Source organism: Amblyomma mixtum, chromosome 7, assembly GCF_055824585.1.
Source record: "Amblyomma mixtum isolate Tamu chromosome 7, ASM5582458v1, whole genome shotgun sequence".
Lineage (NCBI taxonomy): Eukaryota > Metazoa > Arthropoda > Arachnida > Ixodida > Ixodidae > Amblyomma > Amblyomma mixtum.
The window spans coordinates 150882230-150902301 of record NC_143018.1 but is presented as its reverse complement, the minus strand read 5'-3'; the positions used below and the strand labels follow the sequence as shown (position 1 = coordinate 150902301).

The 20072-nt window shown below is 46.8% G+C and overlaps 1 protein-coding gene across 4 annotated transcripts in view; it reads right to left on the bottom strand.

The window, feature by feature from the left end:
• Positions 1-1273: 1273 nt before the first annotated feature.
• The window catches only part of LOC149337853 (DNA-binding protein P3A2-like), a 123886-nt gene continuing 105087 nt past the window's right edge, over positions 1274-20072 (bottom strand). For all 4 annotated transcript variants that reach the window (XM_089553555.1, XM_089553553.1, XM_089553554.1 and 1 more), the window contains one exon: positions 1274-2136. In XM_089553555.1, coding sequence (XP_089409681.1) covers positions 1973-2136 — 164 coding nt within the window. In that variant the 3' untranslated portion in view covers positions 1274-1972. The remainder of the gene's footprint in view (positions 2137-20072) is intronic.

Below are 20072 nucleotides of genomic sequence, written 5' to 3'. Positions count from 1 at the left end.
TTTACTGCACACCATCGATCCTCGAGGCCGTTACTTCAGACATTTTGACCATTGCACAAGGGTGTTTTCACCCGCTACTATTGACTAGCGAAATGCCTACTGACTCAGAGATAAGGTTTCTTGATATTCGGCTTAAATTCATGGACGACCACGTTTGCTGGTGCTATTCACCTTGTGCCAACAAACCGCTTCTACCTTATACATCAGCTCATTCTAAACTCGTGAAACGAGGCATTATTAACCTCTGCATGGAAAACACCTTTGAAAAGTCATGCCCCCATCAATCCACATCTAGCTTTCATGAACAACTCGCGAGGTTCCTCGAAGCAGGGTACCCTAAAGATTTCGTGGGTTCAGTCGCCGAAAACCTCCTGAAAAAGAAGCTCCGGAAAGAACCTAGCACCACCGAAGAAACGGGGAGCAAGGTGGCTGTCATTCCGTACGTCCATTGTCTCGCGCACAATCTCAAGAAAATAGGAAAAAAGGCAAACGTTCGCGCGGTTTTTTTCAGCTCCAGAGAAACTCAGTGTGCTACGCAAAAGATCTGTGCCCTCCGCACATCGCTCTCAAAAGCAGCAGTGTACTATCCGCCACTGGAAAAGATTTGTTAAGTGTACTGAGGGCATTGTGTACAATATTCCACTCTCTTGTGGCAAGCAGCATATTGGGCAATCTGGTAGGTGCCTAAACGATAGGCTTCGGGAGCACAATAACAACATGAAGACATATACCGGCAGCAATCTAGCTTTGCACTGCAAAGATTGCAAGTGTGCGCCTTTCTTGGATAAATGCTCAGTCGTTGCTAAGAGTAGATATAAGCGAACTGGCGAAATTGTGGAAGCTGCACAGATTGCTGCCTTACAAAACAACTGCGTTAGTGCTCTGTCCATTTCCTTGTCTAAACGAGAGCTGGCCTTCTTGGGTTCGAAACATTCGTGATCTCCCATTTTTTATCGCATCTTTTTTCGATTTTTTCTCTTAGGTCAGCGCATGCGCTACTTTTGCTCAGGTACCGTTCGCTAGGTTGGTTTTGGCTTTCTTCGTCAGTCGGAAGTTAGCGCCTGTGTTGTTGGTGTGCGTTCTCTCCCCTTTTGTCCGTCGTGCTGGTTTTGCGCTACTCTTATGTTATTGAGGAAGATGTTTGTAGTTGTTCGTACTCTTGTGGACATTTCACTTACCTGCACAGAAAGAAATATCTTTCCCCTCTGCTTGAGCGTGCATAAAAAGTCACTCCAAAGGAATTACAAACTCATTTTATGGATGCGATGCAAAGTGGCCTTTTAACAATGAGCACAACGTTTATTCCGGTAGGCTTGAAAATTTGGGCACAACCTCAGTCACAGCACAAGCTGGCCCATGCAGAAACAACACAAAAAAAAGCACTTCAGATCTCCTTGCTAGAGCTAATGGCACAGGTCTGATTGGAGACTCAAAGAGTCATGTAGAATGCACAAAGAAAAATTAACACTGGGCACCTATTTCTTTACACCTAACAAATACACAGAAAAGTAAACAGTAACAAAATGTAAGGGTAAATCCTAGGGCTGTACACGAGCGCTGGAAATGTGAAAACACATTTCCAATGCGAGTTGGTAGCAGAGAGACATCTTGGCAAGAGAGGGTTTACATCACCAGGGGCTGCACACACACACACATGCCACACACACACAGCACATCAATAAATACAATCCAGCACATCATTTGATGATGGAGGAGACACGGGGGTGCAACAGGGGACGCACGCAAACCTTTGTCAGACTAGAAAGTGCACTGTCTCTCCCCGACGGGAGAGGCCCAGAGTCACGCTGTAGCAGTTCTACGGTGGCACCTGTCTTGAAACCCTGTTTTGCACACATTCTTCAGCACTGTCGCCAGGAGGCCGCACCAACCGGGAGCACGCTGGTACAACAGAGAAATGCCTCAATGGAGTGACTGCTCACAGATTCCGCACAGGATGTGGGACCCCCCCTCCTCACTCCACTTGCTGCGTGGTGCTCACGGGCACAGCCAACACCTCCACCGTGTCGCCTGCTCCGTCCGTGCCGGCTGCCTCGGCTGACACCACGGGCGCCATGGTCACTTGCATGCCATGGTACATGGACACCGGGATGGTCACCATGCCCGACACGGGAAACGCTGCATGCAAGGGGTGACACACGCTCTTTACTCCACCAATGGCCAAGCTGAAGGGCTGCTGCTATGACTCTTCCACCAGGAATACACATCTGACAGCTCAGCGCTGTCAGGGCACAGACAAGACCAGTCTCCTGTTTCTCATCCTTACCTGGCCAACAAACAGGTCTCTGCCAAAGACAAGAAGCAGACGGACTGGCTCTCCTTGTCAAAAAGAAAGACATAGTGTATCTAATCATCAGCCTGACTACGCCCACTGCAGGGCAAAGGCCTCCCCCATGTCTCTCCAATAAACCCCGTCCTTTGCCAGTTGCGGCCACCGCATTCCCTGCAAATTTCTTGATCTCATCCGCCCACCTAACTTTCTGCCGTCCCATGCTACGCTTGCTTTCTCTTGGAATCCACTCCGTTACCCTTAAGGACCAGCGGTTATCTTGCCTTCGCATTACATGCCCCGCCCAAGCCCATTTCTTCCTCTTGATTTCGAACACAGGATGTCATTAACCCGCGTTTGTTACCTCACCCAATCTGCCAGCTTCCGGTCTCTTTCCATAGCTCGCTGCGTTGTTCTTAACTTAAGCTGAACCCTCTTTGTTAGCCTCCACGTTTCTGCCCCATAGGTGAGTACCGGAAAGATGGAGCTGTTGTATACTTTTTTCTCGAGGGATATTCGTAAACTGCCATTCGTGATCCGAGAGAACCTGCCAAATGCGCTCCACGCCATTCTTATTCTTCTAGTTATTTCCCTCTCATGATCCGGATCAGTGGTCACTACCTGCCCTAAGTAGATGTAGTCCCTTATCATTTCCAGCACCTAGCTACCAATTGTGAGCAGCTGTTCCCTAGCGAGACACTTGAAGAAAGGGGCTACTGTGCTAAAAACGAAAGAAGAAGTGGACAGGATGTGCGCAGACTCACAGCTAAAATTTACTTGGTGAAAGATGACATGCTCTGACGTCATCCAAAAACAGAGTAACGCTGCCGTCACAGCCTTGCATCCCAAAATTTCGCCTCACAATCAGCAAGTACAGCCGAAGGATCGCTAACACACACACGTGCTTTTGTTCTTGTTAACATACGCCTTGAACAGCTCTCGTGTGCGGCGGTCCCTGTGACGGTGCAGAATCCTTGTTTTGTCAAGAAGCGGAAGGTACTTCAGTAAAACACTCTCCGGGGCATGTTGGTTCATAGCTGGCAAGAATAAAAGCGCAACAAGACGACACAAAGTAGGAGGAAAAACGACAAGACCTTGCAACACTTTACTGTCTTCATAAACCGCCGCTTGTGTATCACACACAGGGGGGGGGAGTAAAGACGGACAGGGGTGAACACAGTTGAATGCACGTGCGTGGGAACTCGAATGTGGCAAAACAAGCACAGGTGATTCAGCAGATACTATGACATATCTAAAAATCACCTGTGCTTGTTTTGCCACATTCGAGTTCCCACGCACGTGCATTCAACTGTGTTCACCCCTGTCTGTCTTTACTCTGCCCCCCCCCCTGTGTGTGATATACACGCGGCGGTTTATGAAGACATTAAAGTGTTGCAAGGTCTTGTCGTTTTTTCTCTTCCTTGTTGTGCTTTAATTCTTGCAAGCGGAAGGCTTTGTCTCTCTTCCGCAAGCCCTGCAGTGTTGTGGGAATACTCGCGAGATGTTAAAACGGATATTAACACAACGTCCCGTCTGCCCGACATAAACGTGCCCGCAAGAGAACGCAAATTTGTCCACCACAGCGCACACGCAGGGAACATACATGGGCGCTAAGGCTAGGCGTCTTTCCAATCTCACTCAGCACTTGTGCACACAAGCGGGCCATTTTTAAGGGTGCAGAAAATAGGACGTTGACCACATAGCGCTGCGCAGCATTGTGCGTGCGCCACCTTATGCTGGTAAGGAATCACAGAAAATTTCTTATGGTATTGAGGAGGAGCACTTAAACCACATTTTACCTTTTTAATCAATTTTCCGCAGGCTGCTGCAATCACAGAACTTGGGTAACCAGCACTTTACAAGCACTTGATGTTCAACGCCCTCCACAACTGCGGGGACCCAAGACATTCTTTACTCTTTTTGAGTGTCCTGAAGAAAAATTTCAAGGCGTTTCCATTCATCTGGGGTGAAAAAACCCACATGTTCTGCTGCTTCAAATTGCAATCGAAAATAAAAAAACTGCAGGTTGTTTTCTTTGGGCAGTTCGGCTGTGAAGTAAAGACCTAGCCCCGATTTTTTAGAAACCTTTTTTTCTTCACAAACGCTGTCCTTCGGCCAAACTTTGCTAACAAAATTACCAGGCCCTCATCCGCACAGAGAAAAGAACAATTTCCTCCAGGTTGTCACTGATGGCCCCTTCGACAACAAGATGTTGCCAAGGGGCCTTTTGAATGAATCACTCTGTTTTTGGATGACTTCAGAGCCCCTTCCAGGTGGCGTTTCCTTCTGCTACTTGGACAGCGTCGTCTACGACACGGAAGCCAGGAGGGCTAGTTGGTGTTTGGATTGGGAGGACATAGTAGTAGCGCTAAAAAACAGGGACAAGGGTAGATGGAGACAACACAGGTGCTAGTCTAAAGGCTCTGCTCTAAAAAGTTAGCCAAAAAAATTGCTTTATGTGTCAATAATTTGCCCACATGGTAAGTTACACTGGGAACTGATAGACAGCCTGGACGCATGATGGACAGGCAGTGATGCAGCACTGCTAACTCGTCTTGTGTGCTTGGCATTGCACCAGAAAGGATAAAGTTACGCTGCGCAAATAACTAGCCCACACTAGTGGCGCGTTTCTTTGCGGTGACACGCCGCCCGCCCCAACGTTTCTAGATAAAGACAGTTGGGAAACTTCGCCGGCGAGCCAAAGACCAGAGCGGCCCCACGCGATCGCCGTCTAGGCGGTGGCGCTGCGGTCGCTTTAGGATGAGCGCGTCGTCTGCTACTGCCAGCTTGAGGAGCGTCGGAAGGAGATTGCTCGCGTCCGTTAAAAAAAAACAACGTATTTAAGGAATATTACCCGCCCGAGGAATATTATCAACATAAACTACGAAGAGGCAAGCGGTACGTCATGTTTCTCTAAACCGCGGAAAGAAGGGCTTCCGGTTTTTTCCGATATTTACCGCCCAAAAGCTCAACCTCGAGCATCCTGCCCTCGCGTACCCCAGACGTGGAGCACACGCGGACTTCGCAATTCGTAGATGAGCGCGGCTAGAAGCAGCCGCCCCCGGCGCAGACGATGCGAGGCGCGAACTAACGTTAATCATTCGCACAGCAAACAGTGACCAAGTGCAGTAAATGGGCGCCGCGGCGGTGAAGAGAAATCGTGGCCTCTGAGATCAAGCGCGGTGTTAAAGTACCGATGCTTTAGCTGGTCACGGAGGCCATGGAAAACAACGCGGTACTCCCACCACCCAAGAGATGGCGCTCGCATCTCTTTGAGATGAAATCGGCGACAGAAAGGGGCCGCATAGCCGGAGAGAGTTTTCCAACTGCCTTTATCTAGAAACGTTGGCCCGCCCTGTTGTCGCTAGGCCTAGCGTGTTTCGCATCAATGCCGCAGCTTTGAAGCTAGTGGTGGTCCACTACAAAAGGTTTAATCTTGCCAGTTCACCATCGCACAATAATCTTACATTAAAAGGAACACATAACTGATTTCCACCAGGCCTTCGACAGTGAAGTACGTAGCCAGGTGACCTCACACTGACGGCGCGCGTGACTCTCCGCTCCAAACTGTGAGTGAGTCGAGCGCCAGATCTTCGGAGGATCTTAACTTAGAGTCACACGACCTTAGCCACTAAACTGATCTCTCGCAACCTGCTATACTTTTCGTGGTTAATTTGTGCCGGTCGTCGGGTGTACGTCCTATCATCCATACCTTCAATGCGTCATGTATTTGAAGGATGTGCCACGACTGTGCTAATTCATCATAAAAATGCGTGCCACAGCATAAAAAGGGGACGCATAACTGGGGCTGCTGTGCTGCAGTCTGAAAAATTGTGCAGAAAAATGCCAGTCCCGTGTAATGGCTGTGCCCATCAAAACCATGAAAAAAATATAAAAGTGCGGCCCTTACATGAGTACATACATCAATGTCGTCCAAGTCGTGTATAGTACGCGCCCCACACCGGTGCCCATTCCCAGCTAGATATGTAGGGCTCTGTGCAAAGCAAAAAGAAGTTTGTTTGTAAACTGGTTTCAGGAAAAAAAATCACATTTTGCACCTTCTACAGGCACGCTTGCACTGGTGGTCGCTTTTTCTGGATCCAGTAACCTCCGGCGCATGCTGGAGTCCAAAACTACCCAACTGTTTGCTGTTCGGTTGGTCGCTAGTCAGCTGGGCTGGATGAATTTCACTGCCTTTTCATCATCATCATCATTTATTAGACCCTTAAAGGCCCCTGGGAGGGGGTATTACATAAGGGGGGGGGGAGTAGTACATTCATCATGACTCACATTGGTGGGGAAAAAAAGAATTAAAAAAAAGAACAAACAAGAAAACACACACACACAACAAAAGCATAAAGAGAAATAAAGTCACGAAAGGGAAATGAAACCATTTATACAGCAAGATAACACATCAGACGTTCTTTAAACCTTTCTGGATCGCTTTCAGTGACAACCGATTCTGGAAGCCGATTCCAGTCTTAAATAGCGGCTGGCAAAAAAGATTTGTTAAAGGCATTAGTTGATCCGTGTAAACGTTGGATGCTCATGGAGTTGAATAAACGGGATGACGTGTGCACAGGAGGGACTAGAAGGGACTCGCGTAGGTTAGGAAAATTGTGATATAATTTGTGCAATAAACATAAGCGAGAAACTTTGCGTCTAAGGGCTAGTGGGCTGATAGCGATGGATGACTTGATAGCGGTAATGCTGTGGTGAAAATCGTAATCTGAAGTAATGAAGCATGCCGCACGATTCTGAATGGATTCAATGGTGTTAATTAAGTAAGCCTGGTGAGGAGACCAAATTGCTGATGCGTACTCAAGTTTAGTGCGAATGAAAGTCTCGTATGCTAGTTTACGGATTGATTGTGGAGACAGTGAAAGTGACCTTCTAAAAAAACCCAGTGTTTTTGATGTATCAGCAACGAGTTGAGTGATGTGTTTTTCCCACGTCAGTTTGCTGCTGATTGTGACACCTAAGTACTTATATGATTCAACCTGTGAAAGGATAGTTGATTGAAGAGAATAAGGATACGTAATATTGGAATGCTTGCGTGAAACTTGCATAAATTTGCATTTAGTGATGTTCAGCTCTATCAACCATTCGGAACACCAATTATCTATTTTTTGTAGGTCATTTTGTAGGATAAGCTGGTCGTCGTGAGAGGAAATGCGACGATATAACACACAGTCGTCAGCGAAAAGACGAATGGACGAAGATATGCCGGATGGGAGATCATTGATAAATATGAGAAAGAGCAGGGGCCCAAGCACAGAACCCTGCGGCACGCCTGAAATCACTTCATGAGTTGCTGAATGATAACCGCCGATGACGGTATATTGAAACCGGTTAGTGAGGAAACAGTTAATCCATGATAGTGTGAGGGGATCAATATTGAGGCAAGAAAGTTTTGACATAAGACGTCGGTGCGGGACGCGATCGAACGCTTTTGAAAAGTCTAGAAATATGACATCGGTTTGAAATAATGATTCCAAATGCAAATGAAGGTCAGTAGTGAATTCAAAAAGTTGTGTCTCGCATGAAAGACCGGGGCGGAAGCCATGCTGCTTAGAAAAGAAAAATGAGTTATTGTGAAGGTGGCTGGCGACTTGAGAGTATATAATGTGTTCCATGAGCTTACATGCAATGCACGTTAATGAAATTGGGCGATAGTTGGACGGATTTGAGCGGTTTCCTGATTTGAATACTGGCACTACCTTGCTTAGTTTCCAGTCTTCCGGAAGCGAGCTGTCGGTTAATGACTGGGTGAATATGATTTGCAAGATCAGGCTAGAAATTATTTTAGTGGACTTCAGAATCTTCGCGGGGAGGTTGTCAGGGCTGGGGCTGGTAGAGAACCTAAGGCTGTCAATAAGTTTCTCGATTCCTTCTGCAGAAATATGAATGGGCGGCATCTGGTTGAGGTGTGAGCGAGGTAAGACCGGCGTGCTCTGAGCAGGTTCATGAGTGAAAATGGATGAGAAGTATGAATTCATTACATTGGAACGCTGCTCTACCGGTACCAGAGAACCGTCTTCGTTAAGCAAGGAAATGTTATAGTTTTTACTACGCGGAGGAGTAAGAACGTTCCAAAACTTTGCGGGGTTGGTACGGAGGATGCTCAGTAGGTCTAGATGATAAAACCTTTTCTTAGAACTTTTTAAAAGCTTATTGTAATCCCTCAGAGCAGTAAAATATTTTTCCCATTTAAGAGCAGAATTTGATATTTTGGCAGCGCGGAAAAGGCGTTTTTTATTTTGCGACAGTTTTTTCAAAGGATTGGAAAACCAAGGTTTGCATGCGTCACCACGAATGGAAACGAGTGGTACATAGGTATGAATTAGAGATAAAAGTGTGTGTTTGAAAGCCATCCAGTTTTCGTTTACTGATCGACTGTTAGCAGATTCGCGAAAGGAAAGGTAGAACAGTTCCAACTCTTCGTTGATGAGGGTGAAATCAGCACTGTTAAAGTCGCGTATGTGTTTAATGGATGGTTGACGAACAGGTGCTTGAATGGATAGGTTGAATAACAGCATTTTATGATCACTCAGACCATCGACACACGACATAGAATCTTAATTCTGCATCCGTGACAAAAACTAGATCAAGTGTGTTGAAATAACGAGTAGGTGAACTGACTGTTTGAATAAAGTTAAACAGAAGTATTAGATCAAGAAACGCTTCAGACAGACGGGAGGATCCAGTTAAGTTGGCCCAGTTAATATCGGGAAAATTGAAATCGCCGCAAAGTATACAATTAGCGCGGGGAAAGCGACACTTCAATTCGAGCAGGATTGAATGCAATTCGTTAGTAAAGGAAATGTCACAATCAGGCGCGCGATAACAAGCAATCAGTATGTATGTGGTTCCAAAAAATGAAAAGTTAACACACAGGATTTCTTGACGGCAGCTAATATCAATAGTGAAGGAAGGCGTGCTGGACTTAATGAAGACGAGAACGCCGCCACCCCTTCGACCGAGCCTATCGCGCCTGTGAATGGTGAATGCTGTAATGTTATCAAGTAGTTCGTCGTTCCGAATGTCAGCAGTCAACCAAGTCTCTGTCAATACCGCGATATCGGTGCTGTTATCGTCTAGAATAGCTTCTATAGATTCCTTCTTGGGCATGAAACTACGTACGTTGGCAAGCAAGGTAGGCATGGCTCGACATTCAAAAACTGTCGCAGGTGTTACAAGTGGCTGCCAGTGGCTGCCATGCCTTTAATCTAAAGTGTGCCTCTGACTTTGAGACTGCACCGTTGTCTGTTGACTGCTTTGATGAGCTGTGCATGTGGTGTCATCACACATCCCACGGGGAACTGCACAACAATGTAGGGCAGCAGGGATGGGGGCATGTGTTGAATCATACTCCGACCCAACTTTTTTCTTAGCCAGCAAAGGCTGGCGGCAGTATACAGTACATATGTTTGTGAAATCCCTGTGTAATTTGAGCACCCCCTTTTTCAGGCCTTAATTTAAAGAAAAAAGAAAGTACTCAGATTACACGAGTGTAGATTACTGCGGACTAAACTGCCTGACAATCTAGTACTCCTTCTCAAGGACCTCTGCCGTGAGGGCACTTCTCAGGTACTCTTTTCCCCCTTCCTTCCCCCCGTGTGGCTTTGTTGCGAGGGCAGCCCAGTGTCAGCCTCCACCTGGCAGAGGAACCGTGGTGAGGCCATATAGGAAGAGGTGCAGACAGTACTGCTCTCAAGGTTTGGCTCAGGTGGCTTCAGTCAGGCTAGGGGGGCTCCGGAAATTTGGACCACCTGGGGTTCTTCAACCTGCACTGGTATCGCACGGTACTCAAATTTCGCCTCCATCCAAATGTGACGGCTGCAGCTGGGATCGTGTTTAGGGTCAGCAGCCGAACGCCATAACCGCTGAGCCACATGGCTCTCGAGGGGAAAACAAGTAGAAGCATACAGGTGTCCAACAACTGTCCCGCACCTCATAGGAACATAAGCATGACCAACATTTCTGACTTCTCGCCTCTTCTCAGCACAACATAGATGTGAGCAGACATCGTCGTCCCTAGCAACCAGTTCTTCGCCACTGCGAAAAAGCACCGTCTTGGATTTAAACAGGACGGACTGACTTGCGTGGTATTAGCCCTTCAATGGGCTGCTTTTTGTTTCCATCGAGGTGGTCTGCAAGGGTCGTGTTAAAATTGGGACAGCCCAGACGTCGACCATGGAATTCGCTGGTCTGTCGCCTGGTCTCTGCAACCATGGAAACAGACTTGCTTTGCGCAGCGTGTGCATTCATTCGCAACATCGACCTGCAGGCATCCATCACTCCTGCCTGACGTAGGCATCTGCTGCTGATGGAGTTTTCCCCCTTTGTTATCCTCGCAGGTGTGACCTACCAATTCTCAACGAAGGAAAGAAGCTGTTACGTGGCGCAGAACACAGTTTTGCCATGCTTTCCTGCATGCTTTCACAGTGGTGCGGACACGATGAAAGCATGACTCTCAAACAAAACAAGGGTCAAAAATATTTACGAAGAATTCGATGCTGCCAATAAATCGTAATATACATGTCTGTTATATTGAGGCACTGGAGGAAAAAAAAGACGCAGACAAGACGCAAGGCAAATTCGATTTAGCCCTAACCGATAGCAGCATCGCATGTGCAATCAGGGGTCTTCACAAAAATAGACTGGAGGATCGACCTGTTTGCAGGAGTGGCCTATGCGACTGCTAAGGAAAACTCCCACTGTGCACTCCCTGGGACAGGCAGGAGCAGATTGCTTCCAATAAACAGGACTAGTGTCTGCTGCAGTTCCCGCCAGCCGCACAGAGGTTGTCACACCAATGGGGTCTCCAATGGCTGCACACCTTGTCATCACACTGTTTAACTGCTTTGAGTTGCCTGCATGGCGCAATCTGCAAAATGAAGTGGGGTGGGAGGTGTATGCGCAGAAGGTGTATGCGTGCAGAGTCAACTCATGTTTTTCTTGATGTCAGGGGCAACGACATGGGGGAATGACATAGGTGCGGCAATGTACGGTGACTGTAAACTTCGCCTGATTAAGGTAGCGCAATCCCACAACACAATTTTTCTTTTTTTGCCTGGATCTCATTTTTCTTATGTGCCTGATTAATTGGATTATTTTTTGCGGTCCCCATGACTTTGGATTAACAAGAGTTTACTGTACGTCAATCACCTAATCATATACTTTGTTAGTGTTCTGTTTTATGTACACATTTCGCTACAGCAATGATGCACAGTTGAACCTCTATGTAATGAATTCCTAGATTTTAAAAAATTTTTCAATTCCCCAACACATCCCCCATCGAAGCCCATGTATATGCAACCTCCATGTAACAAATGGGTTGCAGCGGTTGACCTTGATGTAACGAATTTGCAATGCTGATCATCGAGCTGTATCTTGTAATGTTTTGCCCAAAATTCAGCCGAGCAGTGCACAACCTTAATGAATATTGTTTAAGTAAGTTTTTATATCAAAAGGTAAAATAAACCGCGAGCAGAACGCTTGCAATTGCAGTCAACAAGCAGACCTCAGTAATGATGACGATGTTGAGCGCTGCTCCGTGGCAAGCGTAGCAACTTTTGCAACTTCCATTTTGCAGCTTGACACTAGGTGGCACTACTATGACAAATTCTTTGTGGTGTCTTGCAGCGCATTTACGATAAGCCTTCTTCATCAGCATGTTGACGTGCGTGTACTGTTCATGGTGTCGGCTCGTTACAATGAGTTCTGCTGTGAGAGAACGCAAAGTTTTGTCCCTTGAAAATAAGCTCTCAATTTTGAATGCGATTACTGCTGGCGAGAAAAAGAAGGATGTCGCTGCCCACCTCAACACACCAAGCCTGTCAACCATCCTTGCTGCGGAACAACAAAGCATCCGCAGTGCAATGGAGTCGGGCACAAGTGCCAAGAAGAAAAGACCGAAGACGTATGCTGATGTGGACAATGCCGTGTTTGCATGCTTTTTGGACAAATGAGCACAAAACGTGCCCATAAGTGGCGCGATATTGCAGCAGAAAGCCACAGATTTCGCTTGCATCCTGGGCCATGACGACTTCAAAGCCAGTAACGGGGCTGGCTACAAGGATCTAAAAGCCGGCACGGTGCTGTCGGAAAGGTGTTGTCTGGCGAGCCTGTCTGCGACGCTGCTGCCTCGTGGGTGGCCCGGCATTTTCAGCCACTATGAAGCTGCCGACATTTACAATGCTGATGAGACGGCCCTGTTTTACCAAATGTTATTGAGCCACACGTTGTCACTGAAGGGAGAAGAATGCCGTGGTGGAAAGCAAAGTAAACTCCGTGTGACACTGATGGCAGTGACAAGCGAATATCATTAGTTATTGACCGCAATGCCCAGCCCAGATGTTTTAAAGGAACAAGGCCAGCAAAATATGTGGCAAACTCCAAAGCTTGGATGTCCCATGGATGTCTCTTCCGACTGGCTGAAGGAGCTCAACCAAGACGTCAAACGACAACTGCTCTGTGTTGTACCATGTGGAAGGCCTACAGCTTTCGAACGTTGAGCTGCAGTGATTGCCACCTAACTGCACTTCTCTGATGCAACACAAAGGGGTTGTCCACAGCTGCACTATTTCTTACCAAGCAGTCCAATGTATTATATACCGTCCTCCTGGTTCTTCTGTACAAATATTGCACAGCCTAAACGATCATCTAAACATCCAAAAGTTCCAACTCGTCCAATCTAATTTTGATGGGCGATTTCAATGCTCCAGGCATCCGTTGGCCCACACTTTCTTTTTCTTCTCGGGAAGACAGTATCTGCCGTGAGCTGATAAACTTTACCTTGTTCTTCGGCCTTAAACAAATGGTTGACGAAGCTACACGGGATGATTTGCTTCTTGGCTTGATTTTTGTAGGGTCAAATTTTTGTGGTACTGGTTGTGAATTCGACGTTGTCAAGGGCATTTCAGACCACAGGGCGGTAGCTGCTTCATTGCACTGTTCCGTTTCTGTACCACACCACCCTTTCACTGGATCACCTGACTTCAATCGTGCCGACGACGTTGCTATCACTGACACTCTTGCTGATGCCTTCGAACTGTTTCTCACGCTTAGCCACAGGGGAGACATCGACATTTTATGCGAAGCATACTAAAATAGCCCAACCCAGCTCCTCGAGCGCGGCGGTGTCGTTACCATTGACCTTTCGTGACCTCCATGTCATACCACGTGATGCGTGACGTCACAGCAGATGAGAAGCGGGGGCCCAGCTCGCGCCGTCGCGCGAGGCGTCGCGACCAAGGAGGACCACGTGATGCGTGACGTAACGACATAGGAGAAACGGGGCCCCAGCTCGCGCCGTCGCGCGAGGCGTCGCGACCAATGTGTTTCCTGCTTCTGCCGCTAGGTGCGCTGTAGTGAACACGTGATGCGGTACTGAGAAGGGGTCCGAGCTATTTCCAGGAAATGAGGGCACAGTCGCTGATAAGAGCCAGCAAGATCCGGAAGTTAGGAGGGAGTGGCAGAGTACCCTAGTGCTTATCGCTGGTGACTCAAACATGGGGCGCTGCAAAAGAGCTATTCTGGACCGGGTGAAGGGTGATAGGCGGGTAGCAGTCGGGGTGTTTCCAGGAAAGACAATGGACGATGTCCTGAGAGCGACTAAAAGTGAACTTTCCGAGAAGGCTGCAAGGCGTAACTCGGCAGTGGTAGCGGCGGGGCTAAATGATGTCCTGAATGGTAACGCCGCACAAGTAGGGAAAACATTAGCTGAGGGAGTTGACGGTATAAGGGCGATAGCACAGCAAGTGCAGATCGTGGTGTGTACAGTGCCGGAGGTACAAGGAAGGAATGTAGAGGTTGCTAAAGACGTTGTGAATCTTAATCGCGAGATAAGGCAGTTAGGCCTCGAGAAAGGCTTTGAGGTGGTAGAAATAAACAAGGAAGTGCACAGGGCAGGTTCGGGCAGAGACTTTGGACGAGATGGCATCTATTTCAGTGGAAGGGTAGGAGAAGAGATAGGCAGGCGCCTGGGAGGCCGAGCGGTAGCTTTTTTAGGGGGTCCACGGTGGCTCAGTGCGTAGTGGTAGGTAGAAGCGATGTAAATGTAACAATGGCGGCTGATCCCAACAAAATGGCCACTAGGAGGCCCAGAAAGAAAACTACGAAAAAGAAATTTAACGCCAGGATCAGTTACATAAACATGCAAGGGGGTAGAAAGAGAGCGAAATGGCTAGAAATAGAACAGCAGTTAAAGGACGAAGCAGTAGGTGTGTATGCTCTATGCGAGACACATCTGAGGGATCTAGAAGATCCACCTTTCATCGATGGCTATGTCTGGGAAGGGTGCAACAGAACAACAACGGAGAAGAAGGGAGGAGGAGTAGGTATGCTGATACATCAAGGAACAAATTGGCAAAGAATAAAATCGACTTGCAAAGAACATGTCTGGGTATCAGGTACAATTGCTGGCAAAAGGACATGGCTAGGGGTAGTTTATTTAGGGACCGGGGACAAATGCAGGCAAGAAAACAAGGATCTAGTTAAGTGCCTCAATGACGATATAAAGCAGATTGGAGACGGTGTCGATATTATTTTGCTTGGAGACATGAACGGCCACATCGAGGATCTGGATGGATACACAGATTGTAACGGGAAGTTAATGCTAGACTTGTGTGAGCGGCACAACTTAGTTATTGTCAATAGAGAAACTAAATGTGAGGGACATATCACGTGGGAATCCCGTAACAGGCAAACAACCATTGACTACTGTCTAATGTCGCAGGGCATCTATAGCAAGCTCGCAATAATGGAAATAGACGAAGAGGGGAAGGACAGCCTAGGAAGTGATCATAAACGTATTAGTCTACAGTTGGGAGCCCTAGTCAAAATAGAAATGCAACGAAGTCCAAAAGACAACGCAAAATTAAATGATGAACAAATAGCGCTAATATCAGCCGATATAGAAGAAGTAATTGAGAAACGCCACATGGAAAATAGGGATTATAATCAGTTGGAACTGCTCATCGCTACAAAAATGAAACAAGTGAAAGGAGTAAACCGCTGGAGAGGAAAGAGGAAGCCACGAGGCTGGTGGAATATGGAAATTAAGGAGGCCATCGAACAACGACGGGTGGCTTCAAGGGAACACAGAGAAGCAAAGAAGGCGCAGTTATCTGAAGAGGAAAGAGGCGAAAATTGGGAATCTTATCGACAAAAGAAACAGCAAGTTCAGGCCCTAGTCCAGGCTAAAATAAAGCAGTCCTCTGATAAATGGCTGGCTGAAGTTCGCGAGGCAAATAAAGGGGGGCCAAGAAAATTCTGGAACCATATAAGCTGGTTGGGAAAAACAAATCAAAGAAAGCAGGAACAGATTATAGATGCTGAGGGAAAATGTTTAGAGGGAGACGATGCTGTGGACTACATTACGTCATTTATAGCTGCGTCTTTTAGCGACGCCAATGGGGTAATCTCCCCAAGTGAGGCGGCAACACAGGACAGCACAAAAGAGAACAGCTTAGAACTGACTAGTCTTAACTGGGAAAAGGCGGAAGCGAATATTCCTAAAACCACATCCGCAGGGATAGACGAAATTCCAATTAAGCTGATTAATGAACTTGGCCCAAGAAGCAAGGACGCGCTGATAAAAGCATTGGAGGCAGTCATAACAAATCAGCGAATTCCGCACAGCTGGAGACAGAGTAAAATGAATTTGATTTATAAAGGGAAAGGAGATAAGATGAACATAAAATCCTTCCGTCCGATTACGATAACATCTGTTATGTACAGGCTGGCAATGCAGGCGGTGAAATTAAAAATGCAGTCATGGGTAGAAGGGAATAGGATACTCGGAGAACTTCAGAATGGGTTCAGAAGGGGTAGGCGGTTAGATGATAGCCTGTTCGTGCTTACCCAATGCATAGAAATAGCTAAGGCGGAAAATAGACCTCTGTTTATAGCCTTTCTAGACATAAGCGGTGCATACGATAACGTGAACAGGGAACTCCTGTGGATCATATTGAAAGATTTAGGTATTGGTGATGAGGTAATTGATTTTCTACAGGAAATCTACCGAGATAATGAAGTTGAAATTACATGGGAAGGGAAAAAAAGTACCACAACTGTAGGGGTGCACAAAGGATTAAGGCAAGGTTGCCCTCTATCACCGCTGCTGTTCATGCTTTACGTGATAAATATGGAAAGAAGGCTAGAAGAAAGTAATCTGGGTTATAATCTATCGTACAGATTAGGCAGAAATGTAGTTGAGCAGCGACTCCCGGGTTTAATGTATGCGGACGATATTGTACTGTTAGCAGATAGCCAGGAAGATTTACAAACTTTGGTTAATTGCTGTGGAGACGAAGGAGACACTCTAGGATTCAGTTTTAGCGCAACTAAATCAGGTTTGATGATTTTTAACGATACAACTGATCAGGTGCTTACCATACAAGGCCACGAAATACCCAAAGTGGCCGAATACAAATACCTCGGGATATGGCTAAACGAAGGGCAGATATACACGGAAAAGCATGAACAGGCTCTTAGGGCGAAAGGACGAAGAGACGCCGGGATAATGAAACATAGGGCATTATGGGGGTACAACAAATATGAAGTACTAAGAGGTATTTGGAAAGGAATAATGGTGCCGGGACTTACTTTCGGCAATGCGGTTCTGTGCTTAAGGGCAGAAGTTCAGTCGAGATTAGACGTAAATCAGAGAGCTGTTGGAAGATTAGCACTAGGTGCCCACGGCAAAACCACAAACGAGGCAGTACAAGGGGATATGGGCTGGGCATCGTTCGAGGCACGGGAAGCTAAGAGTAAAATACTATATGAAGAACGCCTGAGGAAATTGGACGATAACAGATGGGCAGCTAAGGTATTTAAATATTTATACAGAAAGAACGTTGACTCACAGTGGCGGAAAAGAACTAGAAAACTAACCAGTAAGTATGCCGGTCATGAGGACGGAGAAAGAAAGAGCATTAAACGACAGGTTAAAAACGCGGAAGTTAAAAATTGGATGAATTCAATGGAAAAGAAACATAGTGTAGAACTATATCGATTCTGGAAAAGGCAGATCAGGAAAGAATTTTTCTATGATAACTCAAGAGGCAGTGCCCTACTTTTTGAAGCTAGATCAGGGTGTCTTAGAACGCGCAGCTACAAAAAGAAATTTAACGAAGAAGATGACACATGTGCAGTGTGTGGTAGATCTGTGGAAACAATTGAACACCTCATAATCAAATGTGATGGTATCCATCCGGATGTCGATGCAGGCACAGTCACTCTTTCTGAGGCCCTAGGGTTTAAAGATAACAATGGTCATGTAAATAAATCTGCAGTGGAAGTCAGCAAAAAGCGATTGGAGGATTGGTGGCTGAAAAGCAGAGATGTGGCATAAGGTTAGAATAGTAGGAAACCGTAGGCAAAGGTGATGGAGAATCTTAATGAGAATTGCCAACACAGTAAACAAAAAAAAAAAAATAAATAAAGAAAAGCCGAGCATGGTGGCAATTGCCACCACCCCGTTTCAAAGGGGGCGCTCCTATCCATCCATCCATCCATCCATGCTGAAGCGGCGGTATACAAGGGGGTGCGCCTGTCTCTGCTAGGCGTACACGGGATAGAGATGCCTCCTGGAGACAGGGCTGCTCGTTGGAATGAGAAGCAGAAGTTGCGGCGTGCTACAGAGACTGATGAAGAGCGTGAAGAACGTCTAGCCAAGCGGCGTGCTCGATATGCAACTCGGCGACAATATGCTTCGCATCTGACTAGGCTTAACCTAAGCTAAGCCTCAGCCATTTTTAGTCTGCAACTTTGCAAACATCGTTAAAAACTGCATAGAGCATTTTGTTCCTTTCAAAACAAAGAAGAAAAATCCCAACCTCCCTTGGATGTCTAGTGACAACCTGCATGCAGTGTCCACCACCCGAGGCGCACAAAAAGCTTAAACGATCCTCTCAGCATTGTCAGGTTCAGCAAAGCAAGGGACGAACTTCGACCAGTCTGGCAAAAGATCATTTCTTCAACTGCCAGCTTGGTAGTCTTCTTAAGAGCAAACCTCGTAAATTGTGGCAATCAGTTTTACCAAAACAGTCGGCTTCTTCGTCTTTCATCATCCGTAATGAAACCACTAATGTAATGAAACCACTAATGATCCAGTAAAAATATCTAACGCCTTCAATGCCTACTTCCAATCTGTGTTTTTATCTGACACCGACGTAATTCCAGCCTTTGATCCTCCTGACGTGTCAAACTCAATTCGTGATATCATAATTAGCGAAGAGTGCTTAACCTGATACTGAAATTGGACACGAAAAAATCCAGTAGGCCTGATGGTATTCCAAACTCATTTCTTGTTCGCTATTCATTATGGACTGCTCGATATCTAACCATCACCTTTCGTGAGTCGCTAACCTCTGGTGTGGTACCATCGTCGGTGAATATTCCATTGTTCAAATCCGGTAACAAGCAGCTTCTATCGAATTACAGACCAATCTCATTAACATCGTATTCGTGTAAAATATTGGAACACATAATCCACAAACATATAATAAATTTCTATAATCTAACAATGTGCTCTCAAATTTTTAGCATGGATTTAGACAAGGTTTCAGCACCGTAACACAACTAATTGAATTTGTGCACGACCTTTCCTCCACCCTCGACACTGGAGCCCAGGTGGACACCGCCATATTTATAGATTTTTCTAAAGCTTTTGACACTGTACTGCATTCTAATCTCCTGTTCAAACTAAACGTCATTCTAAAAAATCCTTTACTGGTTAATTCATATTGTGGACCAGCGCAAAACGGACAAGGGACCAAGGAAAGAGAACACGACACGGAAAGAGAACATGATACTGTTACAGTTTCGGTTTCATGTTTGTTTTGGTTTCATGTTTGTCATGTTTTGTGGCGCCACCCAGTGCCGACGGGATAGAACTTGCGAGGCAGCAAGGCAATAAAAAGGACACAGCTCTAGGAGCAGTTGTTCGTTGCGCAGTGGAGCTCGGTGCCGCATCGTCCGTTTCTTTGAGCCTAGCCGTTGACGGCGACCGCCGAGCCGGTCCGCCTCTCGGCATTGCTCGGTCCACGAACTCGTTACAAGTGGCGACGAGGAGAAAAATTCAAGTTCAAGTTCGTCTTTCCTCCGCCCCTTCTGCGCACGTGAGTTCTTCGTTGTTCTGACGAGTTCAACGCGCAAGAATTCCGTCATGCCAATGTTCGGCAACCTCGAAGCGTTCGACGGAGGAGGAGGAGATGCGTGGCCTTGCTACGTTGATCGCCTTAAAGCTTTTTTCATCGCGAATGACATCGCAGAAGCAAAAGAGAAGTCAGTCTTCTTTAGTTGTTGTGGACAGAAAACGTATGCTCTCTTGCTAGATCTCGTGAAGCCCGCCCAACCGCAAGACAAAACCTTGCAAGAAATTCTTTCTGTTCTTGGTGACCATTACTGCCCCAAGCCATCTGCTGTCGCGCAGCGTTGTAGGTTCAACACGCGTGTTCGCGCGGAGGGCGAGTCAGTCAGTAACTTTGTGGCGTCGCTCAAAAGCCTCTCTGAACATTGCAACTTTGGAACTGAGCTTAGCAACATGTTGAGGGACCGCATCGTGTGCGGCATCAACGACACAGCCGTGCAGACGAGGCTGCTCGAGAGACGCTGTACAAACTGCACTTGCCATGGAAGCTGCGAAGAAAGATGCCGGCGAGATAGCGAGCTCAAGCCGAAGCGCGCTTCCCACTTATCAAGTCGCGGCATCAAAGGGGCGTGTCACATGCTACCGCTGTGGGGACGAACACCTCGCGTCCGTGTGCAAGCACAT